The sequence below is a fragment of the Ips typographus genome, linkage group LG3 (genome assembly GCF_016097725.1).
Source record: "Ips typographus isolate SLU linkage group LG3, UJ_Ityp_2.0, whole genome shotgun sequence".
In the NCBI taxonomy this organism is placed as follows: Eukaryota; Metazoa; Arthropoda; class Insecta; order Coleoptera; family Curculionidae; genus Ips; species Ips typographus.
Genome location: NC_138424.1, coordinates 6,576,546 through 6,594,439, shown reverse-complemented (window position 1 = coordinate 6,594,439; position 17,894 = coordinate 6,576,546). Strand labels below are relative to the sequence as shown.

Genomic DNA, 17,894 nt, shown 5'->3' with positions numbered 1-17,894 from the left:
GAAGAGTTGGATTTCGAAGTGTTCTGAGTTTAGAACAGTAGAGTTATTTTCAGATGGAATTCGAAAACAACGAAAAACTTAACACGTCCCCATTACTTTTAATCACCATGTCTTTAAACGTTAAGCTATAATAATATAAATTTTATGGTGTGTTAATAGGGTGTTGTAACACTGGTAGCAGTGCTCAAAGTGCGTATGGTATGCTGCTTGCAGTCAATTGATGTTCGTACCTGTTTAAACCTCATAATTGATGGGGTATTTGAATTAATATGCTAAAATATTATTTATTTAAATTGCTTGACTATACAAAAATAACCAATTATTATTCCAAATTTTTTATTACTAAAAATCTATTAGTTTTGAGGGATCTTTTTACTTTTTTCTTGTTCTTCATGAAAAATTAAAATAAGAGAGCGAACGAATTGGTTTCATTGCAGTCAGAACTGGTTTTTCTAGACCATTTCTAACTGTAATTCATAACGAGTCAAGGGTAATTTAGAATAGTTAATTGTAATTCAGAAAATGTCAAGAGTAATTCAGAATAGGCAATTTCGGCTTTGGTAATTTTATCCACAGATAATGTATTTTATGGAATTGTCTTTGAATGTTCTGAATTTCATTTGACGGTTTCTGAATTTAAATAGATTTTTTCCGAATTGCACTTGATGGTTTCTGAATTGCAGTTCCTTATTCTTGACCTTTCTGAATCTGACTTGGATTATTCTGAACTACATTTGGAAATGGTGTAGTAATGTTTTGACGTCACTGACGTCATCCATTTAGATCACATCTGGCATGCAGGTTGCAAATTTCCTATTTGTATATAGGGTGTTTCAAGTTTTATTCGAGGAAATTAACCAGATGGAGAAAGACAAAGAAATAACTTTTTTTACGTAAAAACTTAATAAGAAAGACATTCATCAAATAACTTAAACATATCAATGTAGTAGTTATAGCCCTAATATTCAATAATCAGTAGTTTAAGCTTTTATATGCTATATGTATAGTTTTATGTGGCTCTTATGAGACGATAAAATATGTCGTAAAATTATTTTTATAGACGTTCCTAAATACAGCAATTATAAAAGGTTTATCACAAAACTTTATAATTAAGGGAAACGAAATTACACTTAAAACGAAAGATAAGAAACCTGCTGTCTGGAAAGTTTAAAATCTTAAATCTATTATTATTATTTTAACTATACAAAGATAACAGAAACTAGGAATCTGGAATAAAAAATGTTCTAACACGGATTTTCCGAACATTAGGTCATCAAATGGAAAATTTGTGATAATTCTAGGTAAGGACAACTAAAAAATGACGTACTTTTAGAACCGGCATGACTAGGTTTTTACCACAAATTACATACAATAACTAAACGAATAGGCATTCTGTTTGGTAGGTTTTTGGACATATAAAGTAAAAAGTGCGTGAATAATACACTTGCAAACTTAAAAACAGCAACATCTTTGGTTGATCTTCTAAAAGCAATTTGGGCATGACTGTACTATTTTTAGTGGATTTGAAATTCAATATATTTGACCTTTTTCAGGACTTTTAAAGTTACCAAACTTTTTGAGCAAATTCTCAACGTTTTTTGCATCGATCAGAACAATAATTATGGCAATATTCTGGATTTGTATTATTCACCAGTAAAAAAGCAGATTTAGTAATGATTTTTATTTTTACATGTAGTGATGAACAACTGTTACGAAAAATGTGAATACTCAATTTATTAACTTGTTATTTAGTGGTTCACAGCATTTTAATCACTACACTCATTAATACTTTAAAAATAGTTAGGGTCAAATTTTTATAAAGTCAACTTTACCTGTTTAGATTTGGCGTTGATCCAACTTTGTAAAAGGATGCTTAAATATAACGTTTATAGAAGTAGAGAGTAACATTAATCACTATATTTTCATTCAAATATACTGAATCAAAGTTTAATTATTAGAAAAATAATACTTTTTAAATATACCTGTTTGTAAAACATTAATGGGACACATAAGTTAGTATCACTTTTAAAAAATAAAAAAATACAAAGCGTTTTTTGCTTTGTATTATTTGACACATAAGTATTTTTTAGTAAAACCCAAAGAACCCATTAAAATTTTCATGGTACTGTAATAGACTATTTGTTTTGTTTTAACCAAAATATTTGATATTTTGACATTTACTGCTCAATAGAAAAATAGTGGATAATTTCTTTAAAAAATCACATTCGTATGGTTTTGCAAAGGTTTGTAAACTTGTATAACCGCTATTAACATTGTTTTGTACATACATAAATCAAATATTGTATTAGAACAAGAACAGAGAACAAAAAAAAATAAGAAAGAAATATGAAAAACATGGAAGATCGTATATCATCCGAGGATTTTTTCTACTTGTATCTAAAATTCTTTTCATTTAAGTGAAGATCAAAACTTAAGTCACGATTTGCATTGTACAAACTACATATTCTTGTAAGCTATAAATATGCAGCTGCTGTTTACTAAAAGCTTCTTTGCAAAGTCTTGTTCAGTTTCTCCCAAAGAGTTTTTCTAGACAACATTATTGTCTCCACATATTATAAAACCGCGTTTTAATGCCCTAATTAACATCATTTTAATATGTTAATGATTTTAGGTAATCACCCCCAAAAAATTCAACGATGTCTACTTATACGATATGCCTCCACCGAGGTGTTCTCCAATCCCGGTACCAGGACTTAGTCCAGGAATCAGTCCACGGGACCAGGGCAACTACGACGTCCCACCTAGAGCCGTTCCAGTTGGTAATGAAAGCTTTCGAAACTGCCCCAGGTGTTCGCCTGCGCCATCTTGCGTCTCTCCGATAAGTCGAGAATCGGGGGACGCCTACGATGTGCCCCGTTCCCTCCTCACTAACCCTCCATTAACGCCATCGAGTTCGGCCAGTTCTTTGACGGCCGATTCTCATTCGTTCAGTTCATCAAATCGAAGCAGTCTGGCCAACATGCCGGACTACGACGTTCCTAGACCGCACAACCGTGTACCACCTCCGCACGCTAATTACGATGTTCCTCTATCCCAACAGACTCTCAAGGAATTACCTTTGGAGTTAAGCTCAGCACTTGAAACTTTGGAGAGGTTAGAGACTGACACGTTGGGCGCCACCTCCAAACTGCTAGGATTCGTCAGTCCAAATTGGAGAACCCGAGAGAAATTGGAGACGAACAGAATGGATATTAAGTTGGCTGTCACCAGGTTACGAACTTCCCTGCACGACCTAGCTCAGTTTGGTGAAGGTGCTTTAGGAAACGCTGCCAAAGCCTCTGACAAAAATTTGGTAGTTAAGTTGACACCTTTAGTTTCAGCCCTAAGAAAATCGGACAGTTTAGTCCAAGGGGCTTCAGAGGCTTTGGAAAAACATCAGTGGTCGTTGTCTCAATTAGCTAGACCGGAAACTCCCGATAAAACTTGCAAACCCGACGAGTTAGAGCATCTGGTGGCTTGCGCCAGAGCTCTAACCGAAGACGTACGACAAATCGCTTCGTTCATTCAAGGTAATGCAACTCTGTTATTTAAAAAAGATCAATCAGCTGGTACTACCACAGACTGGACGGAAGAGTACGACTACGTTAGTTTCGATTCAAAAGAAAACGTTTCAAAACAAAACAATATGATTCTTAACGAGCTCCCTAAAGGCTTGAAAAAAGGTTTCGAAAATTGCGTTAAACACGCGGATGACGCAAGTTTCGAGGGTGAGCTACCTCACGACGACAAACAACTACTAAAATTCTTCTCAGCTCAAATTGTAACACATCACACCAATTTAACACACGCCATTGATGCATTTTTGAATACAGTCGAACGTAATCAACCACCAAAAATATTTCTGGCTCACGGTAAATTTGTAGTACTCAGCGCTCATAAACTCGTTCACATAGGCGACACAGTTCACAGAAACATCTCTAGCAAACATATTAAAGAACGAGCTTTGAGTTGTTCTAATGCTTTATCAGATGCTTTAGCTACCAGCGTCAATAAAACTAAACAAGCGGCTGTCCAATTTCCTTTGGTAAGCGCGGTCCAGGAAATGGTAGATTCTATTGTAGATATTTCCCATTTGGCTAAGGATTTAAAAGTTTGTCTTGTACAAGCTGCTCATCCTTTATAAATCGTAAAATATAAGCATAAGCATATTTCCCGTTTACAACTAATTGATGTAAAATTAGATTTAAAAACTTTTTAACGTGATAGTACGGGTACGTATGGATAACGGGACCGTTTGTGTGAAGTGATAAAACTCCAAGGATGACAGTCTAGCGGCATTAGCTCTCCTGCTGTTTCATAAGGCGTGTATCACCAGTTTTTATTAAACGATTATACATACAAGGGTAATTTATGGTAGTTTGTAAGTAAATTCAATCTAACGTTACTCCCGTTTATGTTGTGTTTTATTGGTTCATGTGAATGGAAACATTCTTACTGTTTAATAAGGCAGAAACATTTTAACCCTAGCTATGCAGACTTTATATCTGTATATCAGTCTTTCTGCTTCTTTAACTTCTCGAAGAATCACTCAATGATTTGCAAGAACCAATATCACTTCGTGAGACATATAAACAGATGTAACGAAGAGAATTTGCTTCCGTAAAATATTTTGAATGTACCCTTGTTGGGTGTACTTATTGATTACTGAGAACTGTTCTCTGAATTTGATGGAGCAGAAATACTTATTTCTGCTTGCGGCTTCTTCGGTTAGTTAACAGTAATCAATTTTATGAAGATTTTGGTACATCGACATCTGTTGGAGTATTGTGCGTTCTTCTGGGTGACACCTAATATGTATAATTTATTTTTGAAAAAGTTTTGATACATTTTGTAAGATATATTATTTAAGTGCCTGATGGAGCAGCAACTACATGCCAATTGATTGTCATCTTTGCTTTTCTGTTATTATATTGTTTCAGTTAACACTTTATTTTTTTTCTAAAATTTTGTACATTCTAATGATTTAGTAGACAAGAGTTAGACCACCAAAAATTTTTATTTTATTATTCGGAAGAGTTTATAGTGAGTAATATTTTCCTAAACTTGTAGTTTTAAGTATTTACGCGATTATACGATAAGTTAGAAAAAAAAGTTTCTATTGTCAGAATGAATTCACTTGAGTTAAAGCATTATTAACGTCAATCTGGATAATTTGAACGCTATTGACATTTGAAAGAAAATTTATTAAACACTATCAAGACTGTATTTATTAATTAGGTGCTACATTTAATTTGTTATTTTGATTTGTGCAATTATTTATTTGATATTTTAGCTTCATTACTGCATCTTTTATGTTTAATGAGCTCAATTCTTAAATAAAGATTTTGTTTGTTTTGTTTATTTTGTTTTGTTTTTTTTAGCATCATTTACGCAAAAAACAAAAAAGTTCCAGACAGTTTATTTATTATCATTTTATTTGACATTGGCAAGACCTACTGATCATCAAGCTTTTTTCAAATATATCACAGAAATCACACACATTAAGGGTTTTGAACTGAATATTAAAAAATTTATAAACAATTTAATGAGTTGTTTGTATTTCAAATTATTTTCACAGATGGGTTGACAACTTTTGGTACAATTTTCAACGGTTTTGTGAGCATTGGTGTAAAGTAATTCAACATAAAGAGAAACCACTTTAAACGCACATTCTGCCATCTTATATGAACATCTTCAGTAAGGAAGTAGTTAAATCAAATTTTACAATGTAATGAATTTTTAGAGTTTGAGAAATTGTTGCTTGCAACAAATTAATGAACGACAGTCCTCAGCCACATCGAATCAAAACGGTGGAAAACTCCATAAATCTTCTGATAAATTAATTGCAGAAGCAGTAGACGTATATTCTGCAGAAGAAGATAATCAACCATTTGATTCGTTCAATGCATTGTCGTGTTAATTTGTTATTGATGAGGATGATTATAGAGAACTTCTGCCATTTTTGGTTTTAAATTTACTTAAATGGCTAATGGTTCAAAATTCTCAAATCTTTTGTTATAGAACAACTCATACATAATTTATACTTCCTACACATTTACAATTGTAATCACCTTGTAGAGTGTATTAAATGAAAAAGTTACATTACTTATTGCATATAATCATGAATTTTTTTTAAATTTTGCTAATCAAGACATTCCTACTGATTTCAGTTCTTGTAACGTTCCAACCAACTCGACTGATTGGAACGTTCTTCCACTTATCTAAAATGCTTCTAGGAAAAGTAAATAGACAATATTATAATCTCAAAAAGTTTGATATTAAAGTTTGAACAGCATCTATTCAATATGGAACAAATTCTAAAAAATCTAAAATAACGCACAAAATTCGCACTAAAACTCGGACAAATAAGTATTCTAGTTTGATATATCGATTTAAAATTTTGTTATAACGCTATTTTTAAGTTGCAGGAAAGGTTAAAAGTCAAAACTTAAGGACAACTGCGTTAAAACTTGTTTGTGATTGTTACATTTTTAATATCAAAACTTTAGTAACCAGGATAACAATAGATTAATGTTATTCAAGGTTTATAACAAGAAACTGTTAATTTCTACAGCTTCCTTTATCCCTTCATGAACTGGTCAAAGAGATTGAAGATACTTTTATTAGATTTTATACAACTTTATTTTACTGACATAAAACAATGGAAAGACATAAGCACACTCGAATAATAATTACCGTCTATCTTCCTTAACCTGAGTATCTTAAATTGTCATTAGATGACATAATGTTTATGTAGTATGTTCAGTAAAATTGATTATTTTAACATTCCCTTCCAATTTTACAATACATACACATCAATATAATAGTAAAATGAAGTTGTATAAAATCTAATAAACGTATCTTCAATCTCTTTGACCAGTTCATAAAGGGATAAAGGAAGCTGTAGAAATTAACAGAAACAACAGTTTAAAAACGAAAAGTATTATATTCAATGACTTTGTCAACAGTTACAAACAGAAAAATGGATTTCTAAAACAAAAAAGCCAATTTGGAAATTTATACAAGTTTTAATGCAATTTTTCTTAAATCTGGCTCCACTTCAGTATAATTACTTGATATACATATTGTAACTTTAGTAGATTTAGTGTAAGATGTGACACGAAAATTTTGAAGATTACCACACATGATAATTTGTTTATCAATGTGCTTTAAAAGCAACAGAAGAGAAAAATAGACGACTTGCATCATAAATATACGCTTATATAGGATAAAACTGAATGTACACATTGTGTCTATGTCTATTAAACTGTGGATTTTTGTCTTTATTGTAAAACATAAACTAAAACTCACTGTAGAGTGATATTATATTCTATGTCATCCAGAAAGGCACCAAAAACTGTTACTGTTATTTTTTATTTTTTTTGGTAAGGCAAGAATTTGACAATATCTCAAAGAATAGAAGTTTTCTCAAAGGTGTTGCTATTTGACTTTCGTTCAGAAGGTTGTTTACTACAGAGGCAGGATTTTGATATACAGAAGTTTTTTTAGATTAATTTAAATCATTTTGGCCTAAAGCTGGATTCTTTTTTATCTCTACCAGTAAAATATTTGATGTCTGAGACAATTAACCCAGTTTTATAACTCTAAATAAAACTGAGAGAGATAAAAAGTAAAAAACAAACAAAATTTATGGTAGCTGAACCGCTGAGTGAATATAGTTTTAAGATTAAGTTACACTAACTCGTTAAGAGGTGAAACCAAAGAATTACGGACTTTAAGCAACTTAAAAGTTTCGTGATTTCATTGAGCAATAATAATGTTTTTAATAACCAAACATTCTAAGAACAATTTGACCTTTAAAATTCCACAAAAAAAAGGTTGCTAAATTCGGAACAAGATATGGATTACCAGCTTGGTTTGTAATTTAGCAACCACCAAAAAAATCTTGTAATGTGTTAGTTGTTAAGCTAATCTACTTAAACCTCAAGTGTATTGACGTGGCACCTATTGTCATCGTTAACGAGTTTTAACTGCATAAACATTAAACAATTTTTGCTAACTGAAACTTGCAGTTAAGACTTGTTACATATTTGTATTTGCTCTAGTCCTACAAACTCAGGAAGTTGAGAAATATATGTTGCTCTAAAATTGAATAAAGGGAGGCAAATCGCAGAACATATCAGTAGTACTATAATTTTGTTCCTGGTGGTACTGAAAGTGCTAGACAAGTCGAAGAGTTGTATTAAAGTAGCCAGCATTAAAAAACGCATTTAAAATTGTAAGGAGAACAGAGAAGATTGAAATATGCTAAAAATATCCCTTCCTTTATTCAATGTTAAAATCAGGTAACCTATCAGGTCTTAGATATAACTAATAATGCTATTCTTAACATGCTGCTCGTCTTAATAGATACTGTTAACAAAAGTACGTATATGGGGGATAAAGACTTATTGCCATGTGCACAAAATCCAAAGAAGTTTAATGAAAGTTCAGCTTTTTTATCCATTTTGCATCAAAAATCAAAATTAGATATAAAGTAAGTTTAAGAAAACTAATATTGAAACTAGGACTAAATAAGCTTGCGCTAGTGAACTTTATGAAATAAGTAGACAATTCTTTCAAATGTTGTAAATTAAGTGTTTGAATAGTAATGTGATTTAAACGTTTTCTCTATACAACTATTAAGACAAACATGTTCCAGAAAAAATATTGATATTAATACAAACACCAAAATAAGTAGGGTGCCTAGACTAGTGTGATAAAAATATTCTTTTTCATCAGTTTTAAAGTTCGTATATTCCTCTTAATAACATATATCATTACTTACATTAAATACTGTTTTAGTGCTAAATTGAAGTTAATGTGGCTACAGAAAATTGATGTGGTATTCGTTTCGTACTTAAGCAAAATCGTCATTTTAAGTCTTAAAATCGTTTTTGTAACATAAACTTATCATTTCAGAAGGAAGATAATCGTTGTGACATTTTATTGTTTTGAAAACTTCAAAAACGAGTAATAGTAAGAGAAAAATAAAATTTTACAACAATGCAGATTATGCAATAACTAAAGAATATCCAATAAGTCGTCTCTGCATCTTTACTTCTTCCAGACAACTTTTTTATGAAAAAATTGACAACATCTTTTGGAACATTCTTATTATCTGACTGAAAAATCACAAAATACAATTGCGGGATTAGAAAATCATGCTTTTGCACTATGACTAAGATTGTTGATATTGTCCAAAAGTCCCTAAAAGATGTACATTTTAAGTCCATTTTTTACTAATACATTATATTTTTATAATTTCACATAAATATGGCAAGTGTATGTTTTTAGTTAAACTGTATCAACAAGAGAGAGACTCACTTGCTGGTAAAAGTGTAGTAAGTAATTTTGATATTTTTTCGACAGTTGGTGGGTTTGGAAACCCGTACCATTTCTCAATCCATCCTGTCACATCCATGCTTTTTTTGGTAAAAGTGAAATTCTAAAGAAACTGATTGCAATAAGGTAATTTGGAATTTCACCACACAAACTCTAGTTTTAATAAGTTTGTTGTTTGGTGGCAGTAGTTGTCTAAGAACTTTAGGGCCGCATTCGTTTTCAAGCTCCATGGAGCGAGCAGAGCGTTTTTGACGTCACAATGACGTAATTTGACAATTGATCAAATTATGGTTTGCCCAAATTACGTCATCGTGACGTCAAAAAAGCTCTGTTCGCTCCATGGAGCGAAATTTTTGCTGATCACTTCCATTTTTACAAAAACTAAAATAATATTGCAAAAGCAAAATTTCTTCTAATCTGAATGGAATTTTTAAAACCCAATAAAGTTTTTACATTATTCACTGTTTTAGGACAGTTAACTTTATAAATAATGCCATTTTAGGTGAACAAAATACAAATGAATTCTAACTGAGTAGCAGTAAACAACAGTGTTCCTATTTCTCTACTTAGAAAGCATTATGAAACACCAAAATATCAAGAGACTTGTTGTAGAAGATTGAGAACTATTTTTTTCATTTATTTAGACCTTCCCTCAAAAGGTATCATCTCTGGATATGTCGTTCAAGCAGGGCATATACAGTGATGCTATTCTGTTTTTTTTTCAGAATATCCATATATAAGTTTGAGCCTAAAAACTAATTTTATAATCTACTTAGGTCCCAATTTTTGGATGGCAATGAAAAAATGCTTCAAGTTGTTATATTATTATGGATTACTTTTATGACAACGTCGTTTTCTCGAACACGAATTGGGTATAGAACATGCATTATTGTCAATGCAGAAAAAAAGGCAATTAATGCCATAAAAAATTTAAAAAAAAAGTTAATAAAACCTATCTTGGTATCTTTCAGAAAAAAGTTGTCAAGGAAGTAAAAGAAACATCTTTTAATCAAATTAGTTGAAACAGAGACGTACTATTCAACACAAAAAACTGAATTTTAGTTTCACAGATTCAAAAGTTTAAACTTCAGATTAAAGTTAAACTAAAACTGTAAAACTTAAGTTAAAAAAAAAGGAAATGGTGAACGACAACTTTGCGCAACTAAAAGATCTTTGTAAAAGTTGTAACCAAGAAGAAATAAACTTTGCTAACACTCTTGTATTTTGGTTTTTTCAGAAAAGTAATATTCGTACATTTTGCTTAAAACGTATTCTTTAAAGATTTAAGTATATTAACTTGTTTAGTTTTCTAGTAACTCAAAAAACGGATGAGTACTGAAATTTAACTGAATTGTTGTTATTCTTTTTGGTTTGAAGGCCTTCGCCAAGAACTTTTGTCTCAAAATATTATTTTTTCTGTGTTAAATATCAAAAAAAATGTCTAAAATGATGTTCTTGCTTAAGCCCCAACATTTCCACATTTGACTCAATTCCTAGACAAACCTTCAAAGCTACATCAGTGTTGTTTTATCTTTAAAAATTTAACTAGAACCACCAACCCATGGATTATTTAATTTAGGAAAAGTAATCACTTTTTGCCTTTAAGATTAGTTTTACAAAAAAAAACACCGCAAATACCTTTAATAAGGTGGTCACACTCGTTACAAACTTACGTAGGACTAAGTGTATAATAAACAAAATATATTTTGACTAAACCATAATATAAATGTCTTTTTATACTAGTGATTTAAGATGAAACACGTATAACATCAACCTTAATAATATACCATCGCATAAACTATATTGGCGTAGTACTTAAGATCTAAATAATAGGCAATAATCTTCTGTGTGTTAAGCTTTTTCTACACTATAGCTGTTACTGATTTAGTGTGATTAGATTAGACGTGTATGTGACTAATAACAAGTAATTGGGAACATTAGAAGTTAATTTAAAGTCTAAAAGTGAATAAAAAAGCTGAATTTTTTTACTAATAATGGTAAGAGCACATGGTCTATATAAGTAAATGACGTTGAAGCTGGGTAACGATATTCTAAAGCACAAAAAGCTGAAAAAAAACGAAACGCACAACTTTTTGCCCGGGCGCACAGTTAAGATAACAAAATAGCTGTTTTAATATTCCTTATTGTAAAATTTTAAAAAAAGCACTACAGAAAATGTCACCAATTTAGGATTAACGTAATTTGTATTGGATTGGTATAGATTACGCAGTGTTTAAGTCCAAAATGGTGCATTTCTATTAAGCATTTGTTCAAAGTTAGAGTGATGGATATGTAAGTTGACATGAAAACTTCAACACTGTTTAGCTTAAGTAAGTTTTCAATTTGCAACAATAATCACAAATTAAATTAATAAGAAGATCTATAACAATTTTGTGTAAGAGCTTTTGGCTTAATTTTTCAGTGTCTATCAAGACGAGTTTGATGGGCATCTAAACTTCTTATTAATTTAATATTGAAATCGTACAAATTACTTAACAGTTGATATAGCCATGTTACAACACCAAAAGTAACCGGAAAAAGTGTATTAGTTAGCAACTTAATTTGAGTAATTTGAATTTAATTTTCTATTGTTGAAAGATACATAGTACAAAGTAATGTACTTACATTTTTTTGATAGAAAATACTTGCTCTAAAAAAATGACACAAAATTGCTTTACATTGTTATTGATTGGTTTTTGGATGAAAAATTTCCGAAAAAGTGGCAAAGTAAAGTTTTTTCCCCCATTAGCTAAGCACGTCAAATTTTCAGAACGATACACTAAGGTCAAAAACTGGACAATATAAGATTCTTCTTTTATTCTAATCAAGAATCTAATAATTTGCACACCAACATAGATTCTTTTGGGTTTACTGAAGATGGATATCTTATGTTATAACACAGTTATTCAAGTTTCCATTTTGAATTTCATAATAATCCAAAAAGAACATAATTCTATAGACAAAAGTATTACAAATTTTATGACAAGTATAAAGCTTAGCTAAAAAGATGTTTATCAAAAACTAACTGACATAATAATATATAAAATGTGTTTATTAAATTGTTAATTAAGCTCTATTGCATTAAGTTTTAATGTCACTTTTATACACACAATTTAAAACTGAAAACTATTATCAAAATCTGCTTCATGTGAATCTATTCGTATTTGTGCCTTAATATCAATTAACTGTTTTTAGGGGTAAATAGTCAAGAGAAACGAATACAACTAAATATTATATTATCCAAAAAAGTTAGTTTAAAATCCGACTAATGGCTATGTCTCTGTTAAGCAAGAAACATAATATAATAAGTGTAGGTAATTTAAGATTTAAGCCTGATCTGACTTTTGATCCTTCCTGCAAGTCTCACGTTTTATACATTAGCATAATTTGTTAGTCAAGGGATGTCACGGTGTAGACTTTTGTACTGGGAAACGCACGAAAGTCCATCACTACAATTAGTGAATAAAAAATATAATCGAATCAATACTCAACTAATTGAATAAGTTTGACCAGAAAAGTGATTTTTCACAAGAAAATATTACGATTTGGTTGAGAGCTATTATAGTATATTCTGTTCGTGTAACAACCCTTAAACGACATTACTTCCACAAAGGCTCAAAATTTAGTAATTTCACTAAAAAACCTAAAAACACGAGGTTAAAACTTAGTTTAGTAGGTTGACTAATCTACGAGAATAATGAAACCTAAACAGCATTCGAGTTAAATAACTGTATACAGTACGTTTACTTTAGCCAGTAGGAACATATACAGGATGCTTCAAATTAGGAGTGATTAAGAAAAACAAGCATAATTAATTTAATGTTAAAACTAACAAAGTGACATTTTGCAAACTTTAACTACGGAAGCAACTCAACTGGACTGTTTTGGGTACGGTTAGTGTAGTTGGATTGCATTTCCGTTAAAAAAGCGGGTGCCCGAAGGTGATACTTTGTAGTTTTAGCATTAAATATTAAAGGTAAAAATCTCTTTTTTAACTTAGGCTCCACTGCTTTGAGCCACTTAGTATAAATGACTCTAATTAAGTTTTCCTTTTGTCCACTGTTTTATGTAGCTTCAACTTAAAAGAAGTGTCGTTAACTAAATTATATGTAAATTGTTACAGATAAAGAAAATACTCATTTCAAACATTTCTCTAATGTGAAATTCAAGGTTTTATATTAGGCAAATCATACACAAACCAGAAACTGTTAAAAATAATTTTCAGTAACAGTTTCCTGGCTTGTTAAAATTGTAGCTTTTACTCAAGTTGCTTTGTAAATAGTGTAAATATAATTATTAATGAACCCAAGTAATAGGGGCTAAAACAATTGTTACAAGGGCTTCATTAAGTCATTTAAATTACTTAAGGAATGTTATTCTTTTGGGGAGCCTGAATGATTCCTTAAGTACTGGCAATTTTGAATTAAGCATACACCAACAAATGAGTATTTTCTGTTTAACTATGGCTGTGTTTTTATTGCGGATATATGAACAAAAGGAAATCTTGAAATTAGTTTGTTTACTCGTTTATAGTGCCGGGATCAAACACTGAAGCTCAGTTTTTTCTAAATCATGATGATATTACGTTTCATTTAAACAGCAAAGACATTTTAATAATTTAAGCGCCTACCCACTTAAATAAATTTCTGAACCATGTTAAGAGCTACATCTTCTTATACTAGGACAGCCTCAAAAAGCTACCTCATCAGTATTGAAAAAACAACTTTTAATATCAGTCAGAGTGCTAAAATCAGCCTTAAACCTACAAAATCTTTAGCAACCAGCCCAGCCCATTATCGCATGTCATAAAACATTTTACTAAATCTTATAGCTTGCAAATGACAAATGACATTTCTGTACTATGTACAGTCGAAACAAGTGCTGTGATAATAATTGGGGACTTTGTCGTGGCAAACTGTAAGATTACACCAGGATCCTTCGGTGGTACCGACGGGGTTTTTGTACATAATGAACTGGCCAGTCTTTTTCCTACCCGTTTGTATTGCTTTAGGGTCATAATTATAACCTAATTTTATGATCATAATCCATACCGTTTGGTTAATATTCTGTTTACAAATTTTGCTAAAGCGGGTTTTGTAAGCGCCTAGGCTGGAACAACAAAAACGTCATTTTATCAAACAGTGGGTAGTGTAGCATAACTTTATAAAACGGCATTTAAACGCACAATGTAAGCCCGCCAAATTCTAATTAGTTACTAAAACCTTCTAGTTAACTAAAATATAATCTAAGTTTTCTGGAGTTTGACTAATCCAGAGATTTTTTTAGCACGCACAATCAGTGCCTTTTGATCTCGTTAGAACGTAATTTGATTTTAAAAACGCACAATATACATCATCAAAACCAAAAATTTTAAGTACTGGATGAGAGGGTTTAGTATTTTTTTAGTACGAAAAATCTGAAAAAACTGCAGTAGTAATTATTGCTCAAAATAACTGCATGAAATGATCTAATTAAAAAGAGTTTACTTAACTTACTTCATTCAATCCAGATTGACAAAATAATGTTTTTTGAATTTTTTTACAAATTTGTATTAAACTATTTATTGGTTTTTAGTGGCAGAGTGCTAAAATCTTTTTTAGTCGTTTTAGATCTGAACGTTTTCAAACATTTTTAATTATGCAAATATTGTTCCTAAGCTCTGCTACTAACCAATTTATTATTTACTCTTTTATAGTAATTAAGGACCATAAATATTCTGAATTACACTAAAAGTTCTCAAAAATATTTTCAAACCATTCCAGAAGTCACTGAATATTACAAAAAAATATGTTTTAAATAATTTCGGAAGTATCAGTAATATATTTTTATATCCAATGCAGCAAAATTATATTCAAGTATTTAAATTTCAAACTTTCTGGTTTCTACTACATGTTCAACAAAAATACTAACAAAACTGCTTAAAATTGTTAATTATAATCAACATATTATGATCTAAATGTTACCAACAACAATATAACCTTACTGATGATTTTGAATCCACTCCATTGGTGGCTTTCTTACAAGTTTGAATAAATGGATACTTACGGAGTGATTCAATTTTGCTTAAAAGTGAAGTGGATTCAATATGATGTTTATGTCATTATACTGCGAATTTTAATAAAACTATTTTGCTACCAGACTTTTAATGCAACTGCTAAAGGGCTTTTCACATCAAAGTTTCAAACGTTACAACAATTATTAGAGAGAAAAAAATTAAGCTAAAGTATTGATACATTTTATTAAAATTCGCCCATTTAACACTAAAAATTGGTGATCAATCAAAAATTGAACTTGAATTGAATCTCTACTAGTACAAGTTTGGAAGTTTTCGGAGCAAAAACACCTACAATTTTCACTTTTTGACTGATCCACTAATTAATAAATGTTTAGATCTTAGAAGAAAACGTAATAACCCCAAAAAAATATCTAAACAACCCCCAAATATGCGCTTTATCGTGAAAATTTAACATCCATCGCTGTTAGAATAGTGTGTGTTTACTGTCCTTGCGAGTATTGTAATTTTATTCGAATACTACTCAAGAACCGGAACGCATCTGTTTATTTGTAAATAAATTGGTTCATATCTATACAAAAAAAGATGTTTAGTATCGGACAATGTAAAATACAATTAGGATTTACAGAACACCACACCAAATTTACCAAATAACTACGAAATTATATTAACAAGAAATTATGTTTTAAAACCACAATTCAAATAAAATTATGAATACTTATGTAATGTTGTTTTATTTATAGAATATTCCAAGATGCTTGGAGGTCAAAATAGAGATTTAAACAATAGTTGTACCTATTTTGTCACCTATTACTACCGAGTGTAATAGATTGTAAATTTGTGAATATCCTGATAATGTCACACACAAAACTAATTTTAAGACAGTAGTGGTTACTTTGACAGCTCGTAACTTGAAGATTTTGACAGCCACAGTGTTCTAGAATTTACCACTGTGTAGTCCATAAAATTCTCTTCAAATCCCATTTGATAGTGCTACATCAAATGCTGCAAATTAGTAAGTTATTGCATAGAGAACATGAGACTAATTTTAAGACAGTAGTGGTTACTTTGACAGCTCGTAACTTGAAGATTTTGATAGCCACAGAGTTCTAGAATTTACCACTGTGTAGTCCATAAAATTCTCTTCAAATCCCATTTGATAGTGCTACATCAAATGCTGCAAATTAGGAAGTTATTGCATAGAGAACATGAGACTAATTTTAAGACAGTAGTGGTTACTTTGACAGCTCGTAACTTGAAGATTTTGACAGCTACAGAGTTTTAGATTTTACCCACTTGTAGAGATAAGCAGTTCTACTAAAAAAATGTGAATTGCATCAAGTAGAGAATCTGTAATTAAACATAATACGATCTTGTTGTACTTTCTGACAAGTACGTATCGTTAGAGGGTGGTGTCTAGATCTAATTGTGTAGATTGCTAGTTTTTGTATGATGTTATTTCTTATTTTGAGGCAGTCTTAGTAACGTGCTGTTTAAAAGATAGAGTTCTGTCAAAATTGTGCCACCTCCACCCTACTTGCACTAGGTTGAAATCTCCAGCTCTCAAAGGATTTTCTTAAGTGTTCAAGGCATCTGCTAGCCCTCCCTTTATTTCTTACACTGATTTCCTGCTGGGTGCTGCTCCCAAGTCAACCAACCAAATTTTCTGAATCTTGTTGTAAACGTATGTATTAGCTCAGTATGTGGAGCTATATCATTAAAACAATTTTTTTCCCAAAACAGATAACTCCTTTACTGGGTCTGCTGCCATCTTGGACTAAAAAACCTTTCCAAAGCAACAGGAAATGTCATGAAGAAAAATAAGTTTGATAATGACAACTTTCAATGACGGGTGGTCGTTCGTTTTGTATTAAATGGGTATTATTGAAATTATATATTAATCCGATCCGATTCAATATTTACGAATTGAAGCAGGTGGTACAAATCCCATAACAACCCGCTACCCTCAACAATAACAAAGGCCTCTACGAGCAGAAATAGAGTGAGCAAAAGGCCCTCACAATCTCTTGATCTATATACCAAGTAAGTATTTGCTAAATCGATTTTTTTGAAAATCTTAAAGTTAGTGATTTTAGATGTTCTCATCCAGTGGGTCAAAGGAAAAACGATTTTTGTTGGGGCAAGAAGGTGCCAGATGACACTGGACAAGTCAAGAAGAATTTTGGAGGAAGCATTAGGATTTAGGATACGTCATCTGCCACAATTAGGTGAGTAGTCTGAGGTGGTAAATGACCAAACCAAATTTAACGTAGTTTTAATGTTTCTAACACGCAGATTGCTGAAAAAGGAAAAATAATTGCTGAAAGGAAACCAGAAGCATGCTGAAGAACATCACACATTGAATGCGAACAACATTTGAAAACTTCTTCCGGTGAAATTGTAATCAAGAAAACGATAGTTAAGATTAAGTTAGTTAGTTAAGGTTAAGCTATAGATTAAGTTATTAAATTCTAATAACAAAAATCTTTAATTAAAAAGAAAAATATCAGTTAAGTACATAATAGTAGTTTGTGTT

At 31.0% G+C, this 17,894-nt stretch overlaps 1 protein-coding gene across 1 annotated transcript in view; it reads left to right on the top strand.

The window, feature by feature from the left end:
* Positions 1-16,079, top strand: part of p130CAS (Serine_rich_CAS and FAT-like_CAS_C domain-containing protein p130CAS) — a 44,722-nt gene extending 28,643 nt beyond the window's left edge. Inside the window, exon 4 of the mRNA XM_081976510.1 lies at positions 2,633-16,079. Coding sequence (XP_081832636.1) covers positions 2,633-4,144 — 1,512 coding nt within the window. The 3' untranslated portion in view covers positions 4,145-16,079. The remainder of the gene's footprint in view (positions 1-2,632) is intronic.
* The last annotated feature ends 1,815 nt before the right edge of the window (positions 16,080-17,894 follow it).